The sequence below is a fragment of the Saccoglossus kowalevskii genome, chromosome 7, assembly GCF_978046115.1.
Source record: "Saccoglossus kowalevskii chromosome 7, keSacKowa6.1, whole genome shotgun sequence".
NCBI classification, from domain to species: Eukaryota; Metazoa; Hemichordata; class Enteropneusta; family Harrimaniidae; genus Saccoglossus; species Saccoglossus kowalevskii.
In genome coordinates this window covers 21264253-21277920 of record NC_140647.1, presented here as the reverse complement: position 1 = coordinate 21277920, position 13668 = coordinate 21264253, and the positions used below count along the sequence as shown (strand labels likewise).

Genomic DNA, 13668 nt, shown 5'->3' with positions numbered 1-13668 from the left:
TCCCGATTGCTTGACGAATCCTACCGACAAAATGCGAGGTTTGCTACCAGGAGAGGGCGCTATAACGATCAGCAACGATCTTCTGTTCTCGCCGCTCGTATGATTTCCCGGTTTGTATGGTATCACAGAATACAAACAGGTACACTTCAGTTTTGTTTTAGGCAGTATTACATTTGGTTGTCACCGCTGTAATTATATGTGCACCATGATAACATCAGTACGTTGATAAAAGTAAAGCTAGTTCTAAGAGTATTTTTATATCCACTGTATTGCATCTATTTGTCTGCAATAGGGGGTGTTTTTTTCTTCAATATGTCTGCTCTAGGGGGTACTAAATTTACATTGCGTCTGCAAAACAAAACAAAATTCAAAACTCCATTATTAAGGAAGCCTTCCTACTTAACAAGACTATAAAAAAGTAAGTGGTACAATGAACTTAACTCAGTACTGAAATCTACAAATACAACACTATCAGATATTGACAATAATGAGCTAAAATCGTCACAAATGTCACGGATATATGATAAAATAAAAAATGTATTTATAAAGCATTGGATTAACTCAATTAATGATGATAACAGACAAAACACTAATACAAAAAACAAACTGAGGACTTACAAAAAATTTAAAACAAACTTCATTTTGGAAAACTACTTAATTAAGCTAAAAAATAAAGAACTGAAAAGTATACCCTAACTAAATTCAGACTGAGCAATCACAGTTTAGAAATTGAAAAAGGAAGACACAACAGAATCAAAAGTAGCGACAGAATCTGCAAATTGTGTAATAAAAATGATATTGAAGATGAACATCACTTCCTCATAATATGCCCAGTATATAGTAAAGAGAGGGTCATTTTATACAATGAAGCTGAAAAGATTATTCCTGACTTTACTAATCTCACACCTGAAAATAAATTCAGAAAAATAATGTCAAATAATATCTTAGCAATTCATCTGGCACAATATCTGAAATACAGCTTTGCTATTAGACAGCAGCACCTACTTAGTCATTGACTTTTTTTTTTTACACCTATTCATTGGGTTTTTGTTTTTATATTCAGTTTATAGTTTTTTGTTGGTGTTTCATTTTACTTTATTATATATTTCCGTTACTAACTTCAATTTAGTCTGTTTCTGGTTGTCTTTAAACTATTAGCCATTGTAATTTGATTAATTTGTATCTGTAATTTTTGTTGTTGTTGTTGTAACCTTTAACCTCCTTCAGTAGGTTGTTATGAGTTAATAAATTGTTGAATAGGGGGTATGGTTTGCCAATGTGGTGCCAACCCTAGGGGCCTATTATTTTTCAATTAGAATGCACATGGTGTAAAGTTTTAATATTGGGTGACCCCCTTGGGCCACAATCGAAGCAACAACATCCTTTTTATGAATAGATGAAATCATTTCAGCGATTTCGTCACAAAATATTCGCAACGAAACTCACAATTGAATGTACAGGCCCTAAAATTGTGTCTATTGCAAAACAATTCAACTGTCAAGGAGTTTGGCACTACTAGCTCAGATTCACTAAACAACTACCGGGACCGCCCGGTGCCATCTAGGCACCTCCCCGGGCAGCTCCCAGGAAGTAAAAGTGACCTGTAATTGGTGAAATGGTTAGAAACATTAAATACACTGTGTGCAGCAACAAAGAAACAATGATATATTTATAGACATGAAATATTCATGCTCATAATAACATCGCGTCATAGCCTTATGCCGGGCTGTAACAACACAAACAGCATGAAAAAATGTATATCATTTTCAGTGATACTGTGGATTTAATACTGCAATAACCATTTTTGATGATATCTAAGTAAGGGCGGATGATTGGTAACCACAACGATGGTCGATATTTGTGTCAACGATTGTCATTACAACTTTTATTGCTAATGATACTGATAGAAATACTGTATTTCTAAAGATGCAATAAATATTATTATTATTAGGGACGACGTCAAAAGATCGATGTCGGATAAAAAACTTATTTCCTTTAGTTTGGGGGTGGGGGGTTTTGACCTCAAAAAGTTTCCATCCTACAAAAACGATTTTATTTTTTAATGAAGTCAAAAAAATCTTGGAGTATTTGTAGTTCGTTTTTTTTCTATCCAATCATGGACAGAAATAACCGAAAAAGGAAAAAAACACACAGAAAAATGGTTTGTTTCGAGTGTAAATCTGTGCGTCAAATGAGGTGCATTTGTAAAGTCTTTTTACACCCACCCGACAACCAACTGCTATGCAATACTACTGTCCGATTATCAATTTGTATTTAATGGTGAATGTAGTCTGACGCCATGACCAATATTTATCAATTAAGTTTCAGTGGGGGGTAGGGGGGGTTGGAAAAAAACTAAATGAATTAAGTTTTTTATCCGACATCGATCTTTTGACGTAGTCCCTTACAACATTGAGTAATAACACAAGTATAACCGTTTTTGTTGACATGCATGTCTGTCAATTGACTGGAGGCACAGTCGGTAGGTTACCCACAAGGATCGCTGGTATTTGTGTCAACGATTGTCTATAAATAAATATCTTTTTTTCGCTGCACACCATGTATTCAATGAACTGTTTATGTTTCTAACCAATTCCGACCACTTACAAGTTACTTTTGAGCCCGGAATTTAGCGCCCAGAAGGTACCAAACACTCCTGAGAGGTGCCCGGATGGCACCTGGTGGTTCCAGGAGTCATTTAGTAGTGCCCCTACTAGTTTCTTTCAGGAGTTACCGTAGTTCTATGCATGATTTGATTGCTTTCAAAATTGTTCCATTTACAACTGCACAAGCACACTTAGTGTTTTCTCAAAATGCATACGGTACTACCGATAATTAGGTCACTGATAAAAGTTATTGAGAACATTATGCACAATTTTGTGCAATAGGACTAATACTAACAAACATGAACTTCGTAACCTGATCACCTTGAAGAATAAACCTTCACTTTCAACAGTTTGCTGGACTCAACAAATCATAAATAACACTTTTACATCAGTTTTTGGATTATTTTTTCAGCTCGTAATTATAGGATCAGGATTGACAATTGTTTTTAGACATGATGTTATTTTCATACTCTTAGTGCGAATAATTAATTAAATGTGAGTTTCATAGAAGCATGCTTGACATGAATGCAGCAGCAATACCGGTAAATGTACGATGTGAACATGATTAATGCACAAACTTGTGACAGGTTGAGCAAAAGCCATTATACTGAACATATTTGGTGACTTACAAAGTGTGTACGCAGTGTAAATAGAGGAATAGGGACAGAAACTTTCTACTTGCTTGTGAGAGCAATTTTTTCATGTGAGTTGTACTCTAATAGCTGTCCTGGATGTCTTAGATGTCCATATGTGTACATGTACAAAAGAAGCAAACAATATTACACTGTCTTTGCATGCCCTGAACCTAGACCTTAGTACATCAACATTTTAAAACATTTTATCCTAGGTAAAAACTACTTAATTATTAAGTATGACTATAGCAGACACTTTTTATTCTTCTGGCTAACCATACTGTAATTTTTAAAATTTAAATATTAAACCTATTTTTTTGAACTGAATCTGTATTAATTCTATAGTTGTTTTCTGTATAGCCATTAGGTCCCTCCTCTTCAAATATTTTACTTGCGTAACTGTTGCATTTAAACATTTTGTACTTTCTTGTTTAGTTAGTAGAATTCTAACAGCAATGCATGATGGGATTTATCATAGTGACAACAAATAACTAGTTAATAAATGGCGCAATACATCAGCTTTCCGTCAGTACGACTCACAAATGCCATAACTTGAGTTTCAACCAAGTTACTCAAAATTGGGCTATCAACTAAGTTTTGCCAACAATATACAACTTTTAAATAACATTGTCGACCTTGTTTTACCTTGAGATTAACAACAACAACATGCACAGATGGAAAGTGTAGTTTTAAAATTATCTCATTAATATGCTTAAAATTGTATTAAATTTGTAGATGTATATTTCTTTTCACAGTATCCAGAACACTGTCATCAATGGCTAACAATAACAAGAATTTATTGGTGTTTGATTTTGACCACACATTAGTGGATGGGAATACCGACACATGGATACTGAAACTACTACCCAATGCAAAAGTGCCTGTACAGATACATCGCCACTATAGAATGCACAACAGTTGGACTGACTACATGGCAGAGATAATGGGACACATGCATCAATTGAAAATCACTCCAGAACAGATCAAGGACTGCATGAAAGAAATTCCTTTCATTGATGGAATGAAGGATTTATTGATGTATCAAGCAGAGAATGGTTCCTTTGATTGCATTATAGTCTCAGATTCTAATATGGTATTTATCAATACTATTCTAGAAGCCACTAGATTGGAGAAGGCTGTGATGAAAGTCGTGACAAACCCTGGTCATTTTGATGATAAAGGATGTCTGAAAATCAAACACTACCACAGTCATGACTGCGACTACTGTCCCCTGAACCTTTGCAAGAGAGAGGTATTATGGGATTACATTAGAGTGCAGAAACAAGGTGGCAATGGATATGCCTCAGTTTGTTATGTTGGCGATGGCAACAATGATTTTTGCCCTTGTGAGTCTCTCAGTGAAAAAGATTTGGTGTTTCCACGCAAGGGATTCAATCTATTGAAGAAAATAACAAACTATCAAGAAAAGGGGAAAAAATTCAGTCCCAAGGTGTTTCCATGGGTGACTGGCTTTGAAATTACAGAAAAGTTGAAGACTCTACTTTGAGAGAGTCTTTTATTTGTCACAGCTAACTCTCCAGGCCTTCATAGAGAGCCTTTGCCTGCAAAACTAGCCTTTAACAAACATGTAGCAGTGTATACAGTGCAGTATTTGCATAAAACCCCACAGTTCATATGAAGCAAATAAACTACAATCAACTGGTACTTATTATGATCAATATGGTTTTAAAAAAATGTATAATCTGTTGGCATAAATAAATTTATCGAATAGCTCACTGTGAATTTAACTATGCATGAAGTGTTATGGAAATTTATGAACTGTTTACCAAAGAAGGTGTTTGTGCTTTATTCATATATAAATAGACCACTTTGGTTATGCCCATTACTTTGATTATATGCAGGGTTCTTTGCATCACTGGCCCATTTACTGCCATGCATCCCAAACAAGTTGTGATTGTTTTTGTAAATTTACAAAATATTTATAAATAATTTATATAAAACAAATTCATGTCTTCATGAAATTGAAAGTACTGTGTTTGATTACACATAAAATCGACATTATGAAATGCAAATTTGCATATGTCTATAATATTAGCATGATAAAAGATTTATCAGTTTGAAACCTACGCCCCAAAAATAACAAGTCATTGTCAATGACACGTCCCCGTTCCGTTCATATTTGAGTGACATATACATTCAAAGCAGATCATGACCGAAATGCACCTGCATATGTACAACACATTGTGCTAAATCTGAACAAAATCCATCCATGCATGACCGAGATCCAGTTCTGGAATTGTGAAAATTTTGATGCATTTTCGGCCTTAAAATGGCCATCATTTCGCTATTATTAAGCAGATCATGAAACAAATGCAGATCTCTATTTGTGACATGATGTACCATGTGTGTGTGAAGTTTGAACTTGATCAATCCAGACATGTCTTGGATACGGATCCAGAACTGAATTCTTTAACAAAATGGCCGCCAGTCGGCCATTTCGAACTTGATCCGAAAAAAAAAAGACGTGCATCAAGGTCCTATTATGTTTAATGTATGTACCAAATTTGAACAAAATCCATCCATGCATAACTGAGATACGGGTCCGGAATGGTGAAAATGTGCGATTTCAATGCATTTTCGGCCTTAAAGCGGCCGCCATTTGGCTATCGTTAATGAGATCATGAAACAAATGCACATACATATTTGTGACATGATGTACCTTGTGTGTGTGAAGTTTGAACTCGATCAATCCAAGCATGTCTCGGATACGGATCCAGAACTGAATTCTTTAAAACAAAATGGCCGCCAGTCGGCTATTTCGAACTTGATCCGAAAAAAAAAAATGACGTGCATCAAGGTCCTATTATGTTTAATGTATGTACCAAATTTGAATGAAATCCGTCCATGCATAACTGAGATCCGGGTCCGGAATTGTGAAAATGTGCGATTTCAATGCATTTTCGACCTTAAAGCGGCCGCCATTTGTTTATCGTTAATGAGATCATGAAACAAATACACATACATATTTGTGACATGATGTACCTTGTGTGTGTGAAGTTTGAACTTGATCAATCCTGACATGTCTCGGATACGGATCCAGAACTGAATTCTTTAAAACAAAATGGCCGCCAGTCGGCTATTTCGAACTTGATCCGAAAAAAAAAATGACGTGCATCAAGGTCCTATTATGTTTAATGTATGTACCAAATTTGAATGAAATCCGTCCATGCATAACTGAGATCCGGGTCCGGAATGGTGAAAATGTGCGATTTCAATGCATTTTCGGCCTTAAAGCGGCCGCCATTTGGCTATCGTTAATGAGATCATGAAACAAATGCACATACATATTTGTGACATGATGTACCTTGTGTGTGTGAAGTTTGAACTCGATCAATCCAAGCATGTCTCAGATACGGATCCAGAACTGAATTCTTTAAAACAAATGGCCGCCAGTCGGCCATTTCGAACCCGATCCAAAAAAAAAATGACGTGCATCAAGGTCCTATTATGTTTAATGTATGTACCAAATTTGAACAAAATCCGTCCATGCATAACTGAGATCTGGGTCCGGAATGGTGAAAATGTGCGATTTCAATGCATTTTCGGCCTTAAAGCGGCCGCCATTTGGCTATCGTTAATGAGATCATGAAACAAATGCACATACATATTTGTGACATGATGTACCTTGTGTGTGTGAAGTTTGAACTCGATCAATCCAAGCATGTCTCAGATACGGATCCAGAACTGAATTCTTTAAAACAAAATGGCCGCCAGTCGGCCATTTCGAACCCGATCCACAAAAAAAAATGACATGCATCAAGGTCCTATTATGTTTAATGTATGTACCAAATTTGAACAAAATCCGTCCATGCATAACTGAGATCCGGGTCCGGAATGGTGAAAATGTGCGATTTTGATGCATTTTCGGCCTTAAAATGGCCGCTATTCGGCTATCGTTAATCGGATCATGAAAAAAATGCATGTGCATATGTCCCATATAATGTGTGATGTATGAGTGAAGTTTGAACTCAATCGGTCCATGCATGTTCGAGATACAGGTGATCACGGACGCAGGGACGGACGCACACAGGGCAAAACATAAGTCCCCGTTTTCGGACTGCGTCCGAACGGGGACTAATTAAAACCACTCATCGTATCAGTTTTCAATGTTCTCAAGGACAAGCAGCAAATCTTTTCTTCTTTTTGCCCTAATTAGGGAGATTTAAACCGAGGTTTGATTTCTGTCCATCTGGGTCATGTCTCGGCCTATCACATTCAAACTTCACACGCATCATATATTTGGGAAATATATAAATACGTTCATTTATTTCATGACCTGATTCAAGGTGACCAAATTACGGTCATTTTAGTGTTGAATCAAAATCAAGCATTCGAATTTGGTACATACTTTGGACATTATGGGATCTTGATGCATGTCATTTTGTTTTTCAGATCAGATTAAAAATTGCAGACTGGTGGCCATTTTGTTTTCAATTAATGCCTTGTCTGATCGCATTCTAACTTTATATATACATCTTTTTTTTTTTTGCCCATCAGATTCAAGATTGTTGAATTGCAGCCATTTTAATCTGAAAAATTCATCAAAATCAAGCATTTTTGTATTATAAAAGATAGTTCTGGTGGTGGTATTATCGTTTCAACACTCAATCACAATTCATCGGGTAAAGATGCATTTGCCTAAAAATCCACAAGAATTTCTCCCCGTGGTTGTAGAGTTTTATTGGTTCTTGTTGATGCAAGAGATAACTGGACACAGACCTGCCTATGCTAGCAAGAAAGTCACATCAATTGAAATATTTATAATTTTATTCTTTGAAAACTATGTTACATGTCTGTAATATTTGAAGCTGACAATACAGTATTGTATTGAAACCATAAGAAAACAATTAGAGATTTACAAATTTTACACTTTACCCAAAGGTACATATTGTAAAGAAACCTTTTCAGCATTGTTGCTGTCTTAAGCATGGCTCAAAATTGACAAGTTAATGTTTTGGAGCAAGGCTTTGTAGTAGATTAGAAGATTAGAACAGTAACACCCAGATTATATTTGATGAATTGAACAGCAAAAAATTGTGAATCTTTGATATTTAAAAAATTGACTAATTTTACTCAGTTTGAATGCACGTCTCTCTTAGCACTTGTTCTATAGAGATACACACCTGCTAGATAATTGGGCAGAATATTCGAAGGATGCAATAGACATTGAAAATGCCCCAGTTGTATGAACCGTGTAAAATAATGTAGATTTTCCCATAACCCATCCACTACCTTTGTGGCAGAAAATGACCAAGATGCCACTAGAATTTACAAAACAAAGAAATGGATATTTCAACAATGTTTTACATATTCATTCAGCCAAGCCACATCAATGACCATCATATGAATTGTGAAATGCACAGAACAGCATATATATTGATGGATACATACACATGTTTTAAACAAAGTAATTGAAACTACAGTATTGGTATAATGATAACCCATAAAGTACAAATTCTCAGACACTTGTCACTTTTGATTAATGCATTACAACTTGCATGTACATTATAACCATATACAAGTGCCACTCAATAAAAAATGTTTAAATAACTTGACTTCAAGAAAGGTCCAGTACAAATGTACAGTAAAACGTATACATACATTTTTTATGAAATGTTTTCTCAGCACATTGAACATGGTAGTAATCATGAAAATGGGATGTACTTGTTTACATTTTGTGCACACAGTGACTGGTTGCCAAGAAACTGTTCTGGTAAAATAATAACATCTGCTGCTGCCTTTATCAATTGTATATTAATAAAACCAGTCACAGCACGTCACGAGGTAGTGCTGATTTGTCAAAAAATGTAAAGCGACATCACAGTGATACACCTGGCATGGGTGTGCAACAAATATTGAGAATGTATTGTAGCTTATTGCAGTTGAAATCCCATCCCAGAAAGTTTAATCATATTTCAGAATAGTAGGATACTCCTAACTAAATCAAATGTGCAGATTAAAACAAGGTGAATACTTTAGTTGACCCCTGCCCCTTCAGACGAGAACTTTAACCTCAAAATATGCAAATTAGCTCATTAATAATTGAAACTTACTCTTGTGCAACTTCTCACTATATAGTACATATTTAATAAACCTCCCTGCAACAGGGTTAACAATTGTCCAAAGTAGCACCATAAAATTTGTATCAGAAGCTACATTCCTAATAGAAATTTTACTCATTCTTTTTTGAGCAACTGGGAATCAAAAATAATTCTCACAAATGTAGATGCAGCAATAGAAGCCACATTGCCTGTTGCATTGCCCCATTTTAATGGAAGTTGTGGCTTCTGATACAGATTTTACAGTAGTACACCTCTTGTCACGAGTATTGATCTTACACTATTTAAAATTATATTTAAACCAGATTGGTGGAACAGACAGGTTAATCTCAAAACTTCGCTTTCGTGCTTCGCAAAAGTAACAAAACATAAATTAAGTCTATAATAAACCCCAATGACCCAACCAGTAATACATTTCAGTACTGTAAACACAAACTCTAAGCACCACTTTATTTTAATACATCTCTACAATATATTTCTCCCTCTGGTGACAAAGAACTGACGTATAGATTTGTTTAAATCAATACAATTTACAGAAATAAATCAAATGCGTTGTTCTTTTAATAATGGATGTGTACCAACAAGACAATAGTGATGTCACAGATTCATTCAACATCACACACATAAATAAATATGGATGGAGAAGTGTATACTATTGGTGGGTAAAACATTAAAAAAAATTGTTAATTTCCCACTAAAGAGTAAACATACACACTGTATTTGCTTTATTAGTAATGTTTGTGTTTTGGTAAATAATAGGCGTGTTTACAGTCAAAACAAGTCATAGTTTAATGATATAGTATACAATTAATGCATTGGGGGGGGGAGGTTGTGTGTGCTTATATTAAAGTAAATACTGTATAATTATTACATGTAGCAATGATTTCAAGTCAATAGCAAGTCAAAACAGGATAAACTAACAAAAATAGAATATAAATACCACTTGTAAGTATGATTTTTTTTTTAAAACCATATACATGAGAAGTTTGATAACTGGCAGATTGCTGATACCCGCCAGCAGGTATTGATGCCACAAAGCTGGTAACAAAACAGAACTGTTTTTGACTTCTTTTTTTTTAAACAGACTAGTTGAGAAGTACAAAGTTGCATAACTACATAAAGAGAAAATCAAATATATATACTTTTATATTTATAAGGATCCTAAATCAGCATCAACACTTTCATTGCCCTCAGATACACCCCCCCCCCCAATTTAACGGCTTATAGGTATAGATGACAATAAATTCAAATGTTTCCAAACAAGTGATTTGAAAACAAAATCGACAAAAAAAACAAAATTAACACTCAAAATAGTACATTGCATGGGTCACATTGAAAAGAGTTTGCCTTGTTATTGTTTACCGTAGCCGAAAATTAGCTTAATATTGACTGACAATAAGAAATAAAGGACAGCAGCATCCCACAGTTAAAGGGTGCAATTTCTCAGAATGAACACTTCTTGTTTTAATTCAACCCACAATGTTGCTGTTACCCATAACCCAAACACATGTGATAGAAAGAATGGTTCTCACAACTCTGTTCCCACTTTGTAACCTATTATCCCATGATCGCTATACTGGTAAATGTATGAATGAGCACTGGCCATACATACAAAAACACTCAACATAGATAAATGTACATGTATCGGTGTGTGTATATATATATCTAATTCAGTCACCCACATTTTTTATACCATAGAAATAAACCACTGACCTTAACGTAAATATTGTATCAAATTATTCTCTATTTTGAAAGATGTATCTTTTGTACAAAAAAAAAAAAAAAATGGGGGGAATCATAATAGAGATGGACACACATACACACATTCCATACTGTGGACAACATACCGCACTAAGGTAAACAATTACAACCATAGCGTAATCAACCAACAAATAATTAACAAAGTAATTATTTTACACCATATTCAACACTATGGTAACTCAGTCTCATAGTAAATGCACTTACTAGCAGCAACTGAGATGTCAGGGTGTCTCACCCTCCCTATTCCTCCCCCCAATGATCTGAACACTAATGTCGGTAATTTTATGCAACATCAATCATAACAGCAGCAACAAGTGGCATTGGTCATACAATCAGGACAAAGCCCTCCTTCAAATCAATATAATTAAAAAAAAACCTGGATGTAGGCTTGATAATATGTGTAAATCTTCATAAACTTGAAACCTTGTTTACTTTATATCATTAATGTTGATAATCTATTGAGCAAGTCCAATGTCTTCCATTAGCACACCTGGCAGAAATGTTCTGCATATCCTAGCTTTAGTATTCGTTGATACCAAAAAACCTTTTGCGATGAAAGTATGGCAGCTTAGGCAGTAACACAGCCATTAAAGCCACAGCATTTATCACAAAATGTCTGTGGTCATATTTGGTGTAGAAACTTGCAAGGAGAAACCTGTCGGACAAAAAAAAAAAAAAAAAATTTAATGAAAAATCATTTTATTTTTTTGTGTGCATTCTCAATAACAATTGAATTTTAAAGGCTTTGATTTGGTTTATTTCTCAGGAATAATATAGTTACAATGTGTGGATTTGTACTGCAAATATGTATACATTCAGTATATTTGTGTTAATGCTGATTGGCTCATGCAAAACAAATAATAATGAGGGCCTTCCTACACCCTGGGTCAAAATGCATATCTCTTCAAATGCCTTTCAGTGAACAGGTGAAAATTATAAATGTTGGCCAACATGGACGGATTGCCACATGTACCGTAAAATTTGTATTAGAAGCCACATCCCTAAAAGAAGTCACACCCATTCTTTTTGAATAATTGAGAACCAAAAATTCATCATTTTCGTATGTGTAGATGCTCTAATAGAAGCTGCATCTCATCTGTTGCATTGTACCATTTTAATAGAAGCCGCGGTTTCTAATACAGATTTTACAGTATATAAGACAAACCCACTGTGGGCATTTACAGGCAATGTTTTATCATCTACATGTAGCTCAATACAGCAGACCACAAGTTCCAATGTGCATTATTTGAACTACATTTAGACAAAACAGCAAGTTATCTCCAAACTCTGACAAGCTACACTTTGCAGATAGAAAATTGGCTTCCAATACTTTACTATGTGTGCCTTAGCCTTAGGTAAATATATAAGAGAAAGGGGCAGTCTTCTTTTTTATATTGTTTGACAAATGCTGTGTGAAATGTTTTTAGAACAGACACCAGATTGTACACCAGAGTACATTAGCAACTGTATTCTAAATGAGAAAACACTTGATTGTGGAAAGGTTAATTGCAAAGCAAATTGTAGACTCGGCTAAAACCTAAGACCATATTGCTGCACCTAAAACAAAAATTTAACAACATGATACAATAAGACACAGTTAAAGCAGCCATCGATGTGATCATATTATGGGTGCAGAGGTTTTTAGAGGTGCAGATAAACATCTTTTGGTGAAACAAATTTATTCATCTCTTTGCCATACTTGTACATGAAAAACTGAGACCAATGGAAGGAAAAGGGTTTTGTGTAAAGAATAATGATCAAAAAACTAAATGAAAACTATGATACCACAGATGTTGGTTGCATTCGGCAGAAATAAAACCAGACAAATTATTTTATATTTCATGATGATGCTAAGATCTTAATGAAATATTTATCCATCTATTCAACCAATATCAATCATTCATTTTTAGAATCATTATTTTGCATTCACGTTTCATCTCTCTATACAAGGAGCTTCTCGGCTGAGATAGCTCCGCTGTTAGCAATGTACGTTTGAATTAAAGAACTGAAGATATCATTAGAAAATGAACAATATGTATAGTATCAAAGCAATCAGACTTGCTGTTTTCAACAAGAATTCGAAAGTATCACTTTTTATCAAAAATGACAAAAATATTCACCAAAATTAGAGATTGAAGACAAAGTCGACAGCAGAACTAATAAAGTGCATTAATTAATAATAATTAACTTACAATACGATTGGTACAAAGGTAAGAAATTTTTTAGTTGCTGTGTACTGCTCTCCATGATCCATTTGTTCCCAGTGTGTTAAATATCGATCCTTCCCTTGGTTTCCTGTTTCCCAGGGTGCTCCTTTCACATAATGAAAGGCCATATACATTATCTGTAAAGATCAAAAGATTCAAACAAATCATTGACAAAACATATTCCTGTATAGTTCAACACTAAAAAAACTGAAATCAGGACTTGAAACAAATGCATGTAAGTTTTGGAACAACATTCTTTAAGATGTATTGTCGGCAAAATATTTGGCATGTGAAAAAATAAATGCAAAAATTGTGGTATTCATAGAATATCCCAGTAGGAAGTTTCATACCAATAGCTGAACATCACAAAGTAGTGTTTTGA

General features: G+C 34.7%; 2 protein-coding genes across 2 annotated transcripts in view; one reads left to right on the top strand and one right to left on the bottom strand.

Moving 5' to 3' along the window:
* The first annotated feature begins 54 nt into the window (after positions 1 to 54).
* On the top strand, positions 55 to 4986 carry LOC100374642 (pyridoxal phosphate phosphatase PHOSPHO2-like). The gene is made up of 2 exons (XM_002739173.3): positions 55 to 139; positions 3994 to 4986. The coding sequence occupies exons 1-2, from the start codon at positions 100 to 102 to the stop codon at positions 4743 to 4745; spliced, it is 792 nt and encodes a 263-aa protein (XP_002739219.1). The 5' UTR covers positions 55 to 99; the 3' UTR covers positions 4746 to 4986.
* Positions 4987 to 7892: 2906 nt separating this feature from the next.
* LOC100372390 (ORM1-like protein 2) overlaps positions 7893 to 13668 on the bottom strand; it is a 12192-nt gene continuing 6416 nt past the window's right edge. The window contains exons 3-4 of the mRNA XM_002739158.4: positions 13272 to 13423; positions 7893 to 11734 (exon numbers count right to left, since the gene is read on the bottom strand). Of these exons, the coding sequence (XP_002739204.1) occupies positions 11599 to 11734; positions 13272 to 13423 (288 nt within the window). The 3' untranslated portion in view covers positions 7893 to 11598. The remainder of the gene's footprint in view (positions 11735 to 13271; positions 13424 to 13668) is intronic.